At 50.3% G+C, this 16,523-nt stretch overlaps 1 protein-coding gene across 6 annotated transcripts in view; it reads left to right on the top strand.

Annotated features, from left to right (window-relative positions):
• LOC135918004 (nidogen-like) overlaps nt 1–16,523 on the top strand; it is a 382,953-nt gene that overhangs the window by 342,060 nt on the left and 24,370 nt on the right. For 2 of the 6 annotated variants that reach the window (XM_065451667.2, XM_065451665.2), the window contains 2 exons: nt 2,068–2,149; nt 10,660–10,772. In XM_065451667.2, coding sequence (XP_065307739.2) covers nt 2,068–2,149; nt 10,660–10,772 — 195 coding nt within the window. Of the gene's footprint in view, nt 1–2,067; nt 2,150–10,586; nt 10,773–16,523 lie in introns of those variants that run through there. The other 4 variants (XR_011507287.1, XR_011507286.1, XR_011507284.1 and 1 more) reach the window with 4 other exon arrangements.

Here is a 16,523-nt window from a genome sequence, read left to right as displayed (position 1 = left end):
GTTTTACTAATTACAAGCAATTAATTAATACTTACTGATGAAAGAAATACCGTCTGTAAGTACACACGGCTACGGCTACTACGCAGTTGGTACGATTTCTCTGGAGCTCTCGGGGTTCCAAGTTAACTGGGACACTCGATATAAACCTGAACATGAACTGCAATGCACTGCAAGCTACATTGGAGTACCTGAGGAAGGAATGCTCATAAATGCTAATTGGTTTCTGTCTCAAAAGCACCCTACAAGAGGCACACTCTGGCGAAAGCAGGGTAAGGTCACACTGAATCATTTGCAGACCAATGAATTACATAGCCATGTTACACTTTGTACACACACACATACCACCAGTCTCCTGAAGCAAAGAAGAAAAGACTGAATGACAAAAAGGTTTCACACAGGTAGCCTCGAGCAAGAATTGCTCTACAACTACGCCCTCGCTTTCACATCCAAAAATATTTGGCGCGCAGCCCAGGCAAAGTTTCACTGATGAACAGCTTAACCACTTGGCATTCGGCACTACCGCTGGCAGCAGAAAATACAATGGAACAGTGTGGTAGCTGAAATGTCTCCAGTGTAGAGACATTTGCTGCACTGTACAGGTATATCTAACCTGGTATAACCAGGTATAGTCAAAAATATAAAATCTTGTACTTGAAGAGAAACTGACGTGACTGGCGAAAAGCGTAGGAAAGTCAGCCAAGCTATACGTCCATGGACTATCTCAAAGTTTCAGAAATTTTTCCGAACGTTTTAACGTAGCTGTTTCCGCCATCTTAAAGGTTGGAAACGCTTGCGCCGCGATTGAGGGGCAGGAAAGAAGGTTAACTACTGCTGGCTGCTCTGTGAAGAATAGAAACTTGTGGGGTTTCGGAATCTCGCGGTGGTTGTGTGGAGCCGTTGCGTTGCCGGAGGATCCGTCTTCCTGCCTGGACGGGGTGGCAGCGGGTCATAAAGCACTGTCACTAGGCTGTCATCCCGTCCACGAGAAGTTCAACGGGCTTCACCCATTGGCCGACGTTTTGATGGGATTGGGGCCCTGCTTGCGTGCGCTCCGGGTACGCAAGACGGGCACACGTCTGAAGGTTCGTTCCTCTCTGCCGGCGCGCTCGTCCCGATGTCCAGAGTCTTTGTTTCCTCTGCTGTGGGGCTGCAAGATGGCGCTGGCCGGGCAGCCTCTTACCGCTGGTTTCTGTCGCGCTGCGTCGTTAGTGGCCGACCGTGTGTCGCGTTTCAGATTCGGGCGTGTTGTTCAAGCTTCATAAACGTCGGCTCTGATTCACACAGGGTCTGCACGCGCCCCGCGCCATTGACGCACGGCGGTGGTCGCGCACGACGTCGGAGCGTGCGCGTCGCGAGGAGACCGCACGCTCTCTTGCGCCGCTGGCGTCGTTTACGGGATTCCACTGTCTCGTGGAAAAGCCTATACAGTGGGCAGAGTGGCAACTGCACGAACAAGCGTCAGCACAAAAATATGTCCAAGGGAAGGCCTAGCTACCTCCCATCTTCTGCGCACTGTAAAGAATATGGTTGCATGCCTTTCTTCTCTAGAACTAAGATCATCGTCAAGCTCGCACAAAAAGAAAGCTCGTGCACTTGCAGAAGCCTCTCACATACAAAAGGTGATCGCGTTTCTGAGACCTTTTGGTTAGTTGTGAGACGCACATGCTTGGCGACTTATGACATGAGCATGCAGACGGTGCCTTACTTTTTTGCCTTTTTCTTAAAAAAGCTTGAGTTAAGCACATCACCTTGCGTTCTTCCCTTCTTGTGCTGCCGTTGTTCTCGGCGCTGATACAAAGAATGCAATAAGTTACAGTGCACATGCATAATCATTGCGATTTGTTGCACTTATCAGGTAAAATTTTGCAGAAATTGCAAAGCCGTTGGCAGCCAGAAGGACTTTAGGCAAACCCACGTGCTCTCCATCACTCCCGTCATGATTCACATGCTGGATGATCCGCCATGTTTGCGACTCCCGTAGACACTAGCGCCGCAGTTATCTCTAGTCACCCTTGCAGTGTGCGGTGCAGTCATCATCTGAATGCAGCACTTGCTTTTCTGTTGCAGACAGGGGGGGACGCGGCGCCCTTAAGATCCTCTTCGCTCTCATGCTTCCGGTGGTTGTGTGCGCGTTCGTCTACCTCTACAGGTGAGTCGTGAATGCTTTTACCATGCGCGTGTAGAATGATAAACGGCTAGAAAGGTTAATCAGTCACAGCAACACTAAAAAAACTTAACAAGGACTACCCGAAATTGTTTTCGCAGGAGTAACCGTTTCTCACGTGTAAATGGAGCGGCAGTTATATCCCTACCACACTGCTGAATCTACGTTTCCGGCCTCTGTGCGATGCTGGAGCCCCGACGACTGGGCCACAATGCTGTATAATGAAAGAACCAGAATTGAAACTCAAAGTGTTAAGGAACGACTCTCGAAGAATGTATAAGTATGCAGACTGCGCAATCTGTTACATAAACATGCAGGGCGCCCGCAAGCGGAATAAACGGCTGGAAATTCAAACACAGCTGAATGAAAAAATCACCGTAATTACTCCTGTAAGGGCCGCCCTTGTGCAGGGCACTCACTCCCGCACTAGAATGTGAAAAGATGGAAAATAGTTGCTCTAAGCGTCAGGCGCATACCCACGTGCTTGTTAATTTCAGCTAGCCGCTACTAGGTGACGCTGGCGGTTTTGCCTACGATCATCACCGTATTATCCCCGCTCGCGGCACCAATCCGCAACTTTGGTCGGCGACTCCGCGGCAGAGGCGCGCGTGAGGTGGTTAGGCCTAGTCAGCGGGCGTGGTGGGTGACGAATACGCAAAGCGTTGCGAAAAGTTCGACCTTAAAGTGTTTTTTACCAGCAGATTACATCGGCGATAAGGCTGCAAATCACGTGCATGCGTGCTGGTCCTACGCCCACGTGCGCGATAGCAGAGTTTGGGTCCGCGTGCGTGGTTAGCCCGCAGCTCGCGCCTGAGTTCACTGGATGGAACAGCGGCTGGGCGTAAAAGCTCCAAATTTATTTCGCGCAGCGCACCCTGAAAGTGTCGCGCGCAGTCAAGGTCACATGCGCGGTATCTGCACTTCACGACGACCCGCGACGCATCACAATATTTCAACTTTATTTTAATGGAACACTGAGAGATAGCCTGTGAATAAATTTTCTGTTGTGTTGGCGCGCTCTGAAAAAAAAATCGCCTCCCTAATACTCCGCACAGATCGTTAACCAGCGAAGCTCAAACGTGCGGCCCCGGTGAACACTGGGTTAATCCCGATGGTTCATTAAACGACGCCTTGGTAGGCCGCCGGATCCTCTGCATACGCAGTTTCTGCTTGCGCTCGGATGCACGACCCTGTTCTTGTGCCCGAGTGGCAGCATCGGCACGGCGTAGACGAGCTCGTTCCCGGTTCTGCTCACGGCGTTGCTAATCGAAAAGTGCCTGCTCCTAAGGAGTATGCATGATGCGTGGCTTACCCATTTCGGAGGCGGAGAGAAACAGCTGCGCTTTCGCTTGGCTTCGACGGAGAGCAAGTACGTCACTACTGGCGCAGCTAATCCGACACCACCTATAGATAGCGTAAGGCCTTCTCGCTCCGATCCATTACGTCATGTTGCCTGGCCCGACTGCCATAGAATCTAATGGGGATGCTCCCGAGTAGGTAACAGTGATTTTGACGTCACCGCTTTCATCACGCCAGCCTTTTCAATGAAATTTCGGACCAGGTAGCGTGACGTCATGGATCGGAGTAAACAGGTCTTGTGCTATCTAGGTGTGGTCGGCAAATCGTGCGTCTCTCTCTCATATATATATATATATATATATATATATATATATATATATATATATATATATATATTATAGTTTTCTTTTTCTGTGTGTATATGCACATGGGGTTGCGCCGGAGGAGTTGCAGCGTGCTATTTCGGCGTGCAGGCCGGCGACGGATGGACAAATCGGCTAGCCATACACAGCTTTGCTGTAATTATTCAACCGTCACAATTTGTATTCTTTCTTCAGACTGCCCGAGCATTCGGCGTTTACGCGGCATTGTCCGTGTCCGAAAGATCGGTTGGCGGCTTAAGTGTGTTGATATAGTTAGCCGCCATTGGTTGTGTTCGTGATAGAAGCGCTACGCTATACGAAGGCACCGAAGAGAAAAAACGGGGCAAGCGCTGTGCCGTCCTTTTCTCTTCTGTGTCTTCGTTTTACCGTGCGCTGCTATCATGGATAGGTTCCAGCTTGCCCGATTCACCATCCTAGGGGTTAAGTTACTTTGCATGGCACTCTGAGCGCATGCAGTTCGAGGCTTCAGGGAGTAGCCAAGCCTGCCTCCTGCAAGGCGCGCGCCAAGTAAAGAATTTAAAAAATGTGCGGTCCTTACACGAGTAAATCCGCTAGTAGCGTGAATGGCTGAATCGCATCTTAGAGGTTTGGAGCAACCACCTATTATTGTCAATTTCGTATAGGAAGGGTGCCACATAATGACTGGGTCAAGGAAGGGCGTGCTCATTATGAGATAGGTATGAAGTGGCAAAGGGTAAAAGAAGCATGTAAGGAGCATTTGTGGATTAGCAGCAAATGGGGAAGGAAAAAAGAAGTGGGTGGTAGCAGCTTAGCTGTGGAGAAGTAGTGATAGGGCAGAGAAAAAAAAATTGGAATTGGTTGCCTGCATTAGAAGCGTTACTGTCAGAATAGATAGAATTTATTGACAGGAAAGACAGAGAGGTCGAGCTGAGCTAGTGCGCTCTAGTCTGCTACTCTGCACTGGGGAAGAGGGAAGGGGAGTGGAAGTACTGGGATGGGTGATGATGGTAAGTGGCGAGTGCTTATGTATATTAGACAGTGGCCCTACTGGAGCCTCTCGTCTAGCTTGGTGTCCTGCAGGAACTTGAACAGCGCTTTAGTTGCCCGCATTGAAGTTGCAGTGGCCGAGGGGAGCTTCCTCCGACAGTGGTTGCCTGCCAACGCTGGCTAGGGAACTTTCCAACGTCCTTCGCTCCAGCATATATGCTGGGCAATCGCACAGTATTTGTTCGAACGTTTCAGGCATCTGGCAGTGTGCGCAATAAGGGCTGTTCTATCGGCCGATGAGGTGCGCGTAGCGACGTGTGAAAGCAACGCCCAGCCGAATCCTGTGTAGCAATGACCTTTGCTGCGCGTAACCTTCGGGGGCAAACGGAATTTACCGTCTCTGTCGATCACATGTATGCGTCTATGGATGTTGCCATCATGGGCTCTGTATGCCTTCGTTAAGGTCCTGCATGAGTGTCTTGATCATAGAGTTGGTGTCAGTTCGCGAGTAGGCAATCCGTACTTCATCTGAGGAAGATAATGCCTATCTTGCCTCACTGTCAGCGAGTTAACTGCAAATCACACCGCAATGACTTGGCACCCTTTGAAAAGTGATCACGTGGTCATCTAACTCGGCACTGTGATGAAGTTCGGCAATTTTCAGCATGAGCAAGTGATATCGTCCTTTCTTTAAAAACATTTTAGCGCCTGTAGCGCTGATTTGGCATCGCAGAACACCGCCCATATACGAGGTGTCTGCGCTCTCATAGAATGGACAGCCTCCCGTATTACCGCCACTATTGCCAAATAGTGGCGGAAATAGTGGTAGGTTTCCGTATAGCGAAGACAAGACTCGCTGTTAGTGCTTTATGAAAAGGCAAATCTTCCTTTACTTAAAATGCAAGGGAAACAGAAAAGGCTGAGCCTTTTTTACAGCATTATGAATCACATGGTGCTCGTAAACAAGGAACGTTACGTAACCGAGACAACGTCGTTGGTAGTAAGGAATAAACATTCAAAGTACGTGAAAGAGGTTAGATTTTCTAAGGATTGTTTTAAATATTCTTTCTTTTCTGCGAAGCATATTACTAGAGCTCAACTCAGCTCCTCAGGCGCGGCGGTGTCGCCTTCAATACCACGTGACACCGTGACGTCACGACAGAGGAGAAACGGGGCTCCAACTCGCGCCGTCGCTCGCGGTGTCGCGGCGGTATATAGACGAGCGCACGCCAAGTTTCGCCCTGAGGGGCTTTATTTCGCCCGAGACGCCAGCGCTCGTTTCTCCCCTGGCGGCACGGTTTCCAATCCCCCGGGGGTTTGCTTCCGCCGGTTCCCTTCGCTCGCGCTGAGCCAGAGGAGGCCAGGCTGAGCGCGCGCTGCACGCGAGAAGGTGTAGGTTTCCGTCGCCGCTTCCCTTCGCGGTCGCGCCCGCGTTCAGTTCGCGCTGCGCGCGAAACGTCTCTTGTTTGCGACGGCGCCTCTTCGGATGACCGGAAATTATTATTGTGTTGTTAACTGTCACGACAGCAAAGTAAACATGAAAAGGTTGATGCCACCAGTGAAATTATACCGATTCACAAGAAAATGGTACGAAAGAAGCAGACGACAGACATGGATTACTGCGGTTCGCCGAGCGAAGTAAATATCTGGCAAACGAAGCGAGATCGTTTATTGATCACTCCTGAGTGTATGACGGTTTCTATATCTAACCCACGTGAAATTAATAATTACTCGGTACATAATCCTTTTATTCATACAAAAACTTGAAGTTCAACGAGTGCTTGTCCTGTCTTCTTTCTCGTGTTTCGTTTGTGTGTGCGCTGTCTGAGAATGGAAACCACGTCTGTTGTATGCGCTAGCAGTGGCCGAAGTTCACGCGTGCCGAGAAATTGAATATGTGCATGATGCATTGAACATGACCGGAGTTCATTCCCGCTTCACCACTGCACCGATCGATCGGGTTACTGGACGATACACACCCGCGTCTTGGTCGCGCCGGCATTGCTGAAGCAGGAATGATTAATAATACTTTCAACTTCCGTCTCTTGAGTACTGTTAAAAAATGACCAAGCTGTCTACATTGCTGCCTCTATTCCATATTGTAGGGGACGTACTAGTTAAAGTTGTGTGCGCATGTCGTACTTGTGCTATGCAGCGATATATCTTGTTTATTTCCGCACAGTGTCGATAGAAGTCCGTTGTCGCCATCAGAGACAACACGGATTTGTAGCAAACATAATGTGTGAAACTGCAAAAATGACTTTAGCTCGTAGGTGCCGTATGTATGTGCCGCATCGTATGTGCTGACGATTTTTCCGGCGGCACATACGATGTCGTTTCCAATTACCTGCTCAGCGTCCCTTACATGGTTAAGCAGACGCTGCCCTTTCGCCGCATTGCAGCCATAAAAATAATCGTCAAGCGTACCGATCTTCTTAAAGGCAAATATAGCGTGTGCAGTTTGTTTCACACTAAAGGGAAAACTCGGAACGTATTGCATCGCGATGCGGCAAGCAATGGAGTCGTGCGGCGGCAGCAGCTCGAGCAGGCGCACACGCTTGAGGGGCGGTGTCGTGATCTGCGTCGTCTGCTACGGCGGCGCGCGCTGGCCGCATTTTCGGGAAGCGTGGTACTGTCAGGGGCAGTGCACCGATTTCATCGGTACTGCGGGAACTGAGCTGATGTTCTTTACTAAACGTTGTGCGTCGTCACACTCTGATCCTTCATTGGCGCTAATGGAGTTCCACAAACTTCTTTTGACAACATGGTTCATTTGTAATTTCGAAGGGCCGGAGTACTGAGCGTGTGCACGTATATTTCTTCACTGTGTGTGCTACCGTAATGAGCAGCGACAAAACGCACCAAGATGTGCGCGCAACGTGCTCAGTCTTTGTTTGACTCGAAAGGAAAACAAAGCACTCAACAATGGGAGTCGAACACGGTGAAACAAACGGACACGATTAAATGAACATTTTAGGTTCAGACAATGAGCTGGAAGTGATTTTTCTCGATAATCATTCGCTACACCAGACAGACCCTGCCCGCCGGTGGGGAATTGGACACGTCACGCTCGGAACTTCAGTTAGTATCTCGTCATGTCCCCAGCGGCAGCGATGACAGCGCTCATCCTGGAAGGCAGTGAAGTGTAGAATGACTTGATCAGGGATGTGTTCATTCGCTGCACGTCTCAGTCACTGACGATGGTGGATCGAAGCCTATCCTCGGGCGACTGATAGAGGGGACGTTGCGCCAGCGATACTTTCAACGAGCCCCAGACATTTTAAATGATGTTGGCGCCCGGGGATTGAGGCGGCCGCTCCAAGAGAGTGACTGCGCGCTCTTCTAGCAGTTCTTGCACAGCACGAGCAGTGTGGATCGGCGTCCTATCGCGTTAGAATATATAGTCGCCTTCCAGAAACGGGCCGTCAAGAATGTATGGAATCAGTACGTCGTCTATGACTGCCATGCAGCGATGAACTTACATTCGAGGCGTATCAGTGGGCGTCGCGCAACGCTTAGCAAAGAATACCGGCTCCTTTCACGCAGTAACGATGTGATTAGCGGCCTGCACCTGACAGTAGAACGTTTCTCGACAATGCGGCCAGCGTGCGCCGCCGTAGCAGACGACGCCGTTCAAGATCCCACCCCTCGAGCATCTGCGCGAGCTGCTGCGCTTCGAGTTTTCCCCTAAATGTGAGAGAGACTGTACACCGCCCTTCGAAGGAAATGTCCACGCGCACACACCGCGCGCGGCGCGAAACGTGCCCAAACACGCGCAGTGCAGGAGGCAATCAAGGCGGCGCGAACGAGAGATGGGAGAGGGGTACCACCGCTAATAGAATTTTGCTCCGCATGCGGCGCTCTCAACGCCGGCGCAGCAGCGCCGCTCTCGGTGCCGTTCTTGTCTATAAGCAGCTGCGCTTGCCTCTGCTAGACACTCACGAGGTGAGATGCCTCCTGGAGACAGAGCTGCTCGTTGGAATGAGAAGCGAAGGTTGCGGCGTGCTACAGAGACTGTTTCTAGGTGGCTTTGCTACGGCGCAGCGACTACGCGCCCCGCATCGGACGCGGTGAGCGTCGAGCAACGCAGCGTTCGGCGCGACAACGAAATGTGCGCCTGAGCAAGCGCCGCACGCCTGAGCCGACGCCGACGACACCGGCTTTTCTGCGACACGAGCTCCTAAACGCTGTCGCGTTAAAATAGAGTCTAGTATGCTTCGCATCCTGGGCTTAACCTTAGCTAAGCCACAGCCAGTTTTTTTGCAAACTGCGAGAGAATGGAATAAACTGCCGGAGAGAGTGGTAAGCGCGACAGACTACGAGGAGTTTAGGACCCACCTTCGACAATACTCTTAGTGGCACGTGATTTCAGTTTTTGTTATCTTATAGTGCTCTACTAAGCGCCACAAGCTTATGCACTAAGTGTCATGAATTTTTCCTAATATTGTTTGTGTATACCTGATCATATGCACTGCTGTGTGTTCAGTGTTTTTGTTGTGTAACATGTAACACATTATTGTACTCATTCCTATCTTGGCACTGTAAAGGGCTGATAGTATGTTCGAATAAATAAATGAATATTGCCGCCGCGTGTAGATGTCGATCTGTGGCCCAAGTGAAATAGATGATCGCTGAGAAGACAAGGAAAAAAGAAGAAGAAACAGCGCCTAAACGAAACGCATGCGGGGGGAGAAAACGTGGCGGCGGCGCATACCCTGGTCGACAGAATCAACTTGGACGCAAGGCAGCTAATAACAAAACAAACTTCATTTCGACATGTAAACACATAGTGCGATAACAGCAAAATGGGAACCAAGGGCCTATCAGACTCAATGGCTAACATACGTTTTTTTTTTTTTATAGTCGGTCAGTACACTTAGTTAGGCTTGTTAGACTGACATGACGCCGGAGTAAATGCGCTTAAGAGACGAGGACGATAGGCGAAAACTAGACACACATAGCGCATCCTTCAACTTGTTTATGCAAGCATCGGGCCGTCACTTATTACACTCGCGACACCTGACGCTGCACTCATTACACATCCAAAAACCCTAGTTCCTTTTCTGTCAACGTCAGGGACTCGCACATTTTCGTCACACATCGACTTCACCTCGGTAATAAGCCTCGACCATTGATGACGATTCCGGACGGTGGAGCCATGGACGTTTGGAAAGCGTGGGCGCTTTTGGCAGTGCGCGCCGAGATGCCGGTTGTTTTTGACGTTATTTCAGCGTAAGGCGGTCATTTAAGCAGCGACCGGTTTGCCCGACCATTCCACAGGGAATTCTATGAACCACGCCTGTTTGACATACAACGAATTTTCCTTTATGGATCACTGTGCGGGCGGCTTCCTGGAACATCGTTCTGTTAACTTGCACAGCCTGGACGACTTCGAGGAAGCAGAAAATACTACACTCGACCTTTGTGTTGCTTCTTTAAGGTGGGGAGAGGGGGGGGGAGGGAGGTGAGCAAGTGGCAGAATGCTCACTCACACTTAGACAAGAGGAGTTTCTGCGTGAATCTTTTTTCTGGGTTTGGCAGGTCAATAAAGAAGGGTCACAAGAACTTGAGTTTAGCCTAGTTGGTGCCGTCCTTTTGTGTTCTCTTCCCCGGTCCTCGTGTTTATTAGCGGTCAATATGATATACAATAAAGAAGGAATTGTTTATGATGGCGGAGCAAGAATACGGAGCCAGGTCATACTCACAGGTATGATTTAGACTAATTATTCCATAGTGCTAAAATAACTGTCCTGTGACCGGTATTTGAGACAGTCCGTAATTTCTCCTCTTAGCATTCGGCTTCACGTGGCCTCGAGCAAAAGCAACGCCGAGTCTCTCAGAGCGAGTTGCGCACCTGCGTCGCAGGAACCGCAAGGTCAACCAGGCCAACAAGAATCAGCCTGGAGAGGAAGACCAACAATCTGCAGCCGCCTCGCCGGCCCCGCTGGGGACCTACTCTACGGATACGGGAGTTAAGTGTGAGTATCTGTAAGTGTACATAGTTAGTCGGATGTTCTTCTACAGCGTTCTTGCCGGCAACTGACCAGTACGAGATGTAGACCATAATCTTATCGTTAAAATACAGCTACGATTCTAGTGCAAATTACATGAAAGCTAAGCCTCTGAAGGCCATTAGGGAAGTTGTAAGCGTGCCTCTCGCATATATCTGTAATATTCTACTTAAAGGTGTGTTCCCAGATCAAATGAAGCTAGCACGAGTGACCGTTAACGCTTTGAACAACTACAGGCCAATCTCCGCGCATTGTGCATGTATGACATACTTTCATGGTACTTTTGCTTTCAATGAAAATTGGTCAGCTTGCTCTTAGCGCGCTAAGATCCCCGGGTTTTTAGACGCGCATAATATAACAGCAAATGAGCTATACGGTTTTTGCAGGAGTAAATCTTCGGAAGCCGCTTTGCTCGAAATAAAGGAACAAATCCTTGACAACATAAAAAACGGTATCCTTACTCCTGGTATCTCGCTTGATTTTAGAAAGCCCTTCGATTGCGTGCAACACGATGTTCTTTTAGGAAAAAATCTCCCTGTTTATGGAATCTGTGGTGTTGCCTTATGTGTAATAGTAAAAAGATACCTCACCTCAAAAAATGCAGTACGCATCAATAAATGGCGTAGTTGTGAAATTCAGTATATTGTATTACGGGGTGCATCAAGGATTCGTATTAGCACCTGTTTTATTTTACTGTACATTAACGATATTGTAAGTATTCAAAGCTGTTCTATTATTATGTTGTACATAGGTGATACTAACGTGTTCTACTCTATTAGAGAGAAAGAGAGAGAGAGAGACAAAGCATTTATTTGTAATGAGATGGGGTGACTTCCTCGTAGGGTGGAGCCCGTAGTTCAGGGCCGCATTGGCTCGCGCCACTCCGCATGCCCGCCGGATCAGCCGTCGCAGCTCTTGCGGATCTACGCTAGTGAGCGCAGTCTCCCAGGAGGAAGGTGAAGGTGAAAGAATAGGGGAGTAACCCTGAGGGTGCGGGCATTCCCAGGTGCAATGATGTACTGTAGGCTTTGCTCCACAGTAGGGCCAGTATGATGGATATTGGTGAAGATAAAAGAGGCGGGGAAATGAATTAGTTTGAAGCTGTCGCCACGCGACTGCATCTTCTCGGTTAGGGGAATTATGTGGTGGAGGGAAATGTTTCCTGCTATCTCTGTAATATTGGAGAGTTTCAGTGTAGTTCAGTGCTTCTGTCGGTGCGTCGTCTGGGTTGGACAGCTCTTCCAATGGCGCCCGGTTACCGAATAAGATAACACGCCTCCCTCCATTACCATGGAGAGAGGCGTATCCAGGTGCCCAGATGATACGCACCCCTGTGTAATGCTGTGGGGTGTAATTATGTAAGGATGCGGTATGTGTAGGGCGTCACCCTCCCTTGTGCCAAAGTTGTGCAGGTGGTCTGTGAATCAGTGACCACTGCGATGGGTCCATCTGGTGCCGGCATGGTTGAAGTGTGTACGATAGCTAGGGCGATAGCAGCCTCTTCCGCCGTGCCACTGTCCATTGTGTTGAGTGTGGCCGAAGCCGTCAGAACGTCTGTACTATCTAATACGGCTACACATAGGCACGTTTCCGTAGGTAGCGGGCCACGTCGGTGTATAGGACCGGTGTGTTCGATGTGTCATCGCCAAAGAGTCGAGCCAGGGCGAACCAGGGCGAGAAACGAACCCTGGGGAGTCCCTCTTCCGGAAAGCTTTATGATATCCGACCGAGTATTACCTAGGCCGATTGTGGCTGTGCGGTCAGATAAAAAGGCTCGGACATAATCACAGATGCGTTTTCCGCATCGGGAGGATGCAAGATTGTTTAGAATGAGGTCATGTGAGACGTTATCGAAGGCTCCCTTGAGGTCCAGTGCCTGAATGGCTCTTGTTTGAACCTTACTCGGACTATCCACAACGTTCTCCTTAAGTTGTAGAATTATGTCCTGCGTAGACAGACCTGGTCGATAGCCGAATAAGGTAAGGTGACGCTGGAAGCGCATTAGAACTACATGCTCGAAGAGTTTGCCAATACACGAAGTCAGGGAAATGGGTCTGAGATTTTGGAGGGACAGCGGTTTCCCGGGTTTAAGAATTAAGGTAATATTGGCGTCTCGTCATTCCTGTGGAAGCCTTCCGTTTTTCCAATTGTCATTGTAGTGTGCTGTGAGTTGCCGTATGGCCTAATCGTCGAGGATGCATAGCAGCCCATAGTGAATGCCGTCTACTCCGGGCGCCGTGTTACGTCTTATGTCGTGTAGGGCTGCCCTCACTTCTCTCTCTGTAATATCGCCGTCCAATTGGGTTTCTTCCTCGTGTGGATAGTCTTTGTACTCCGATCGGTGACCTGTAGCAATGCATCTCTGTTGCAGTGTTTGGAGGAGAGCGTGATCATCCATTTGTTCTTTGCGGATGATAGTGCGGATGGTGTTGGTTGTGTGCGTTGGGTTGAGTAGTGCTCTGAGGAGGGATCACGTTTTGGAAGTACTTAGTGTACCATTAAGGCAGTCGCAGAGGTTGTGCCAATTGTTATTAGTGAGGCTGGTGGCGTATTCTTTAGCTTCTGCTGTGATCCGGGCGATTCTTTGTTTCAGCTTATGGTTGTGCCGCTGCCTCTTCCATCGTTTGGTCAGGCCTCTTCGAGCATCCCAGAGATGGAGCAGATGCCTATCCACATCCGGTCTCCGTTGTTGCAATAAGTTGCTTAGTGGCAGCTTTAAAATATACTTGTGGCTGCTGTATCTACTCGTGTAGAGATGGCGCGTCGTGTTCATTAGATTTGGTTCTGTTGCGCCGGAAAGCGTCCCAGTTCGTTACATTCATTGCACGTTCTGGGGTGCGTATGGCCACCAGTTGGACTTCTGTGCCTAGAATTCTGTGGTCACTGCCCAGATTATTCATTAGGTTGTTCCAGGAGCATTGAGTCAACCCCTTGACCATTGTTAGGTCAGGGCAGGTATCCCTGCTTACGCTGTTGCCCATTCTGGTTGGTGTGTCAGGTTCTGTCAATAGAGTGAATCGATGAATGCTCATGGCGTGGGCTAGACGGCGGCCTTTTGGAGTTTCTGTTTGGTACCCCCATGCTGGGTGGGACGCATTCAAATCTCCCATAATCAATTTTTTTGGTTTGTTTACTGGCGGCCGAAAAAAGTTGTGCGAAGTCGTCCCGTCGCGAGCGGGGACGACGACGTGTTGCATCAGTAGTCGTAGGTGCCGAAACGTTGAATGTCGTCACCTTGCTGAACTGCTTGTCGTGCTGGAGTTGTTGCTCCGCCATTTTCTGCTGCTCTCGGAACACGTGGCTCTTGTTAAACGGCTTTTGTTGCCTTACTGGACATCGGGAGTCAGTGGTAGGGTGCTCACCACCACAATGAAAACATTTCAGCGTGCAATCATGTCCTTCGGAGGGGTTGGAAGTTCCGCACGCAGCACACCGGGCTTTATCCGGGGTTGGGGAAACATCCGCTCGATGACCCGTGGAGAGCCACACGCAGCACAGCTGCTGTCGGAGGTTATGAATGTAGCACCGATATTCTGCTCCGTAATAGCAGATGTACGGGGGAACCCGAATGCCAGAGAACGTGATGATGGCCGTGGCTGAATTTCCCATCATTCTTGCATGCAGGACGTCAGCCATATATGGGGGATCGGATGTTTCTCATCAGCGTTGTAGGCGTAGTGTTCTTCTCTATGCCGGAGATTACTGCTTTGCTGGAGGCATCCGGAGCAGCCACATAGGCCTGCACCTCGTACTGCTTGTTTTCCAGGCATATAGACTTGATCAGCTGCAGTCTTGCCGCTAGTTCTTCGTCCGGTGTGCTGACCACTGCGACGTTCTGCTCTCGGCGTATTCGAATGGTTAGCTGGTTGTACGTCCTCTCGTTTAATTGAGCCACTGTGCCTATAGCTCTGACTATAGAGTGCTTCGGCCACTCACCGATATTCAGTCCATCTCTCGGTCGGAAGACCACTTTCAAGTCGTCGATCGGTAGCGGGGGCAGCTGCGAGCTCTTATTGCGCAATGTCAGATGTTGGTGGCCCTGCTGTGTAGGTTCAGTGTTGGGTGGCAAGCTCGATGTTGTTTGGACCTGTTTCTTGCGCTTTCGCGCCACGAGAAACCAAGTCCCGTCTTCGTTGTCTTGACCCCGCAGGGGCGTCTGCGTAAGCAGGATTTTGGTATGTTGCGGCACCACGTACCCGAGCACACGAGGGTTGGACCCTCCCGCGTGTAGCCGTGCGCGGCTTAGCCGTGTCCGGGGAAAATGGGATCCTGGGGCTTGAGCCAATGCTGGGTGTTTGGACCTTTACGGCCCCTCGGCGGCAGCAACACACCCCTTTGGCCTCGGCTTCACGTAGACGGCACCCCCGGACTGACCCACCCGGGGGAAATCGGCAGTCGCCTTTTCCTGTCCTCCTCTCCAATCTTCGTCTTTCTCTCTCGCCTTTTTCATCTTTCCTGTCTTCTCATCACTTCTCCTCACTTCCTAGTTTCCCGGCGGCAAGGGTTAACCTTGTGTAGCTATCCAGCCTTGGTTATGCTGTATTTGGTTATAGCAGCGATGTACGGCTGGCGTTGGTAGGGTTTCTCTAGCAGGAACTTCTGTCACGTCCCCCTGTTGGGCTCCATGGTGGGTGGTCGGCATCGCGGCCGAAAACCCAACATTACTTATGTAACATGCTTTTCCTAAACTACCTGATCGCCCTCAGAAACGAGGGCGCACCGAAGAAGTTTTTCAGTTTTTCGGACAACAAGTCCACAATTTTCCCCGTTTTCATGTGATCCACGCAGAAAAACCAGCTAAGCAAGTACGAACAATCTCCCCGTTCCTTGTATCCAAGTCTCTTACCGAAGTTTTTGGCCCAGGATATAAGGTGTCAAGGATGGCTAGCGGTGACCTCCTCTTGGAGCTCCGCGACCTAAAACAATTTGAGAAACTTCCTAAACTAGTATCATTTGGGGAGACCCAAGTAGTAGTAACCCCGCACCGCACGATGAATACCTCCCGCGGCGTTGTCTCCGATGATGATTTGCTAGAGCTCACTGAGGCTGAACTATTGGAGGGCTTCAGTGAACAGAATGTCATGAACGTCAGAAGAATCAGGATGAGGCGAGACGGTAAAGAAATTGCGACCAAACACATAATACTCACCTTCAATTCAAGTGTCCTGCCCGAGTCAATCGAGGTCGGGTACATCAAGCTTCGTGTAAGACCGTACGTGCCAAATCCCTTGAGATGTTTCAAATGCCAGCGTTTCGGCCACAGCTCGCAGAGCTGCCGAGGCCGCCAAACATGTGCGAAATGTAGCGCCCTCGAACACGCCACTGAAGCATGTAATAACTCTCTCCACTGTGTAAACTGTGACGGGGATCACGTCGCGTACTCGCGGTCGTGCCCCTCCTGGAAGAAGGAAAAAGAAATAGTAACTATAAAAGTAAAAGAGAATATATCATTCAAGGAGGCACGCAGGCGGGTCGCATACCTGCCAAAGAAAAGCTTTGCCGAAGTGGCGCATCAGGGGGCAGCGTCACAACGGCCTCCGGCGACTGTCCGACCCACACGCAGTGAGTCGGCAGTTACGCCATCTGCCCCCACGGTGGTTGCAGCTAGCGCTGCTCCGCCAACCGAGGAAAAGGGACCATCGACCCCGAAGGTGGGCGCAACCGAGGCTGCCTCAACCTCCCAGGTCCCTTCCAGTGCTGGCAATGGCCGGCGCAGCC

This window comes from Dermacentor albipictus, chromosome 7, assembly GCF_038994185.2.
Source record: "Dermacentor albipictus isolate Rhodes 1998 colony chromosome 7, USDA_Dalb.pri_finalv2, whole genome shotgun sequence".
NCBI classification, from domain to species: Eukaryota; Metazoa; Arthropoda; class Arachnida; order Ixodida; family Ixodidae; genus Dermacentor; species Dermacentor albipictus.
The sequence above is the reverse complement of the archived record's forward strand: the minus strand, read 5'-3'. Positions and strand labels throughout refer to the sequence as shown.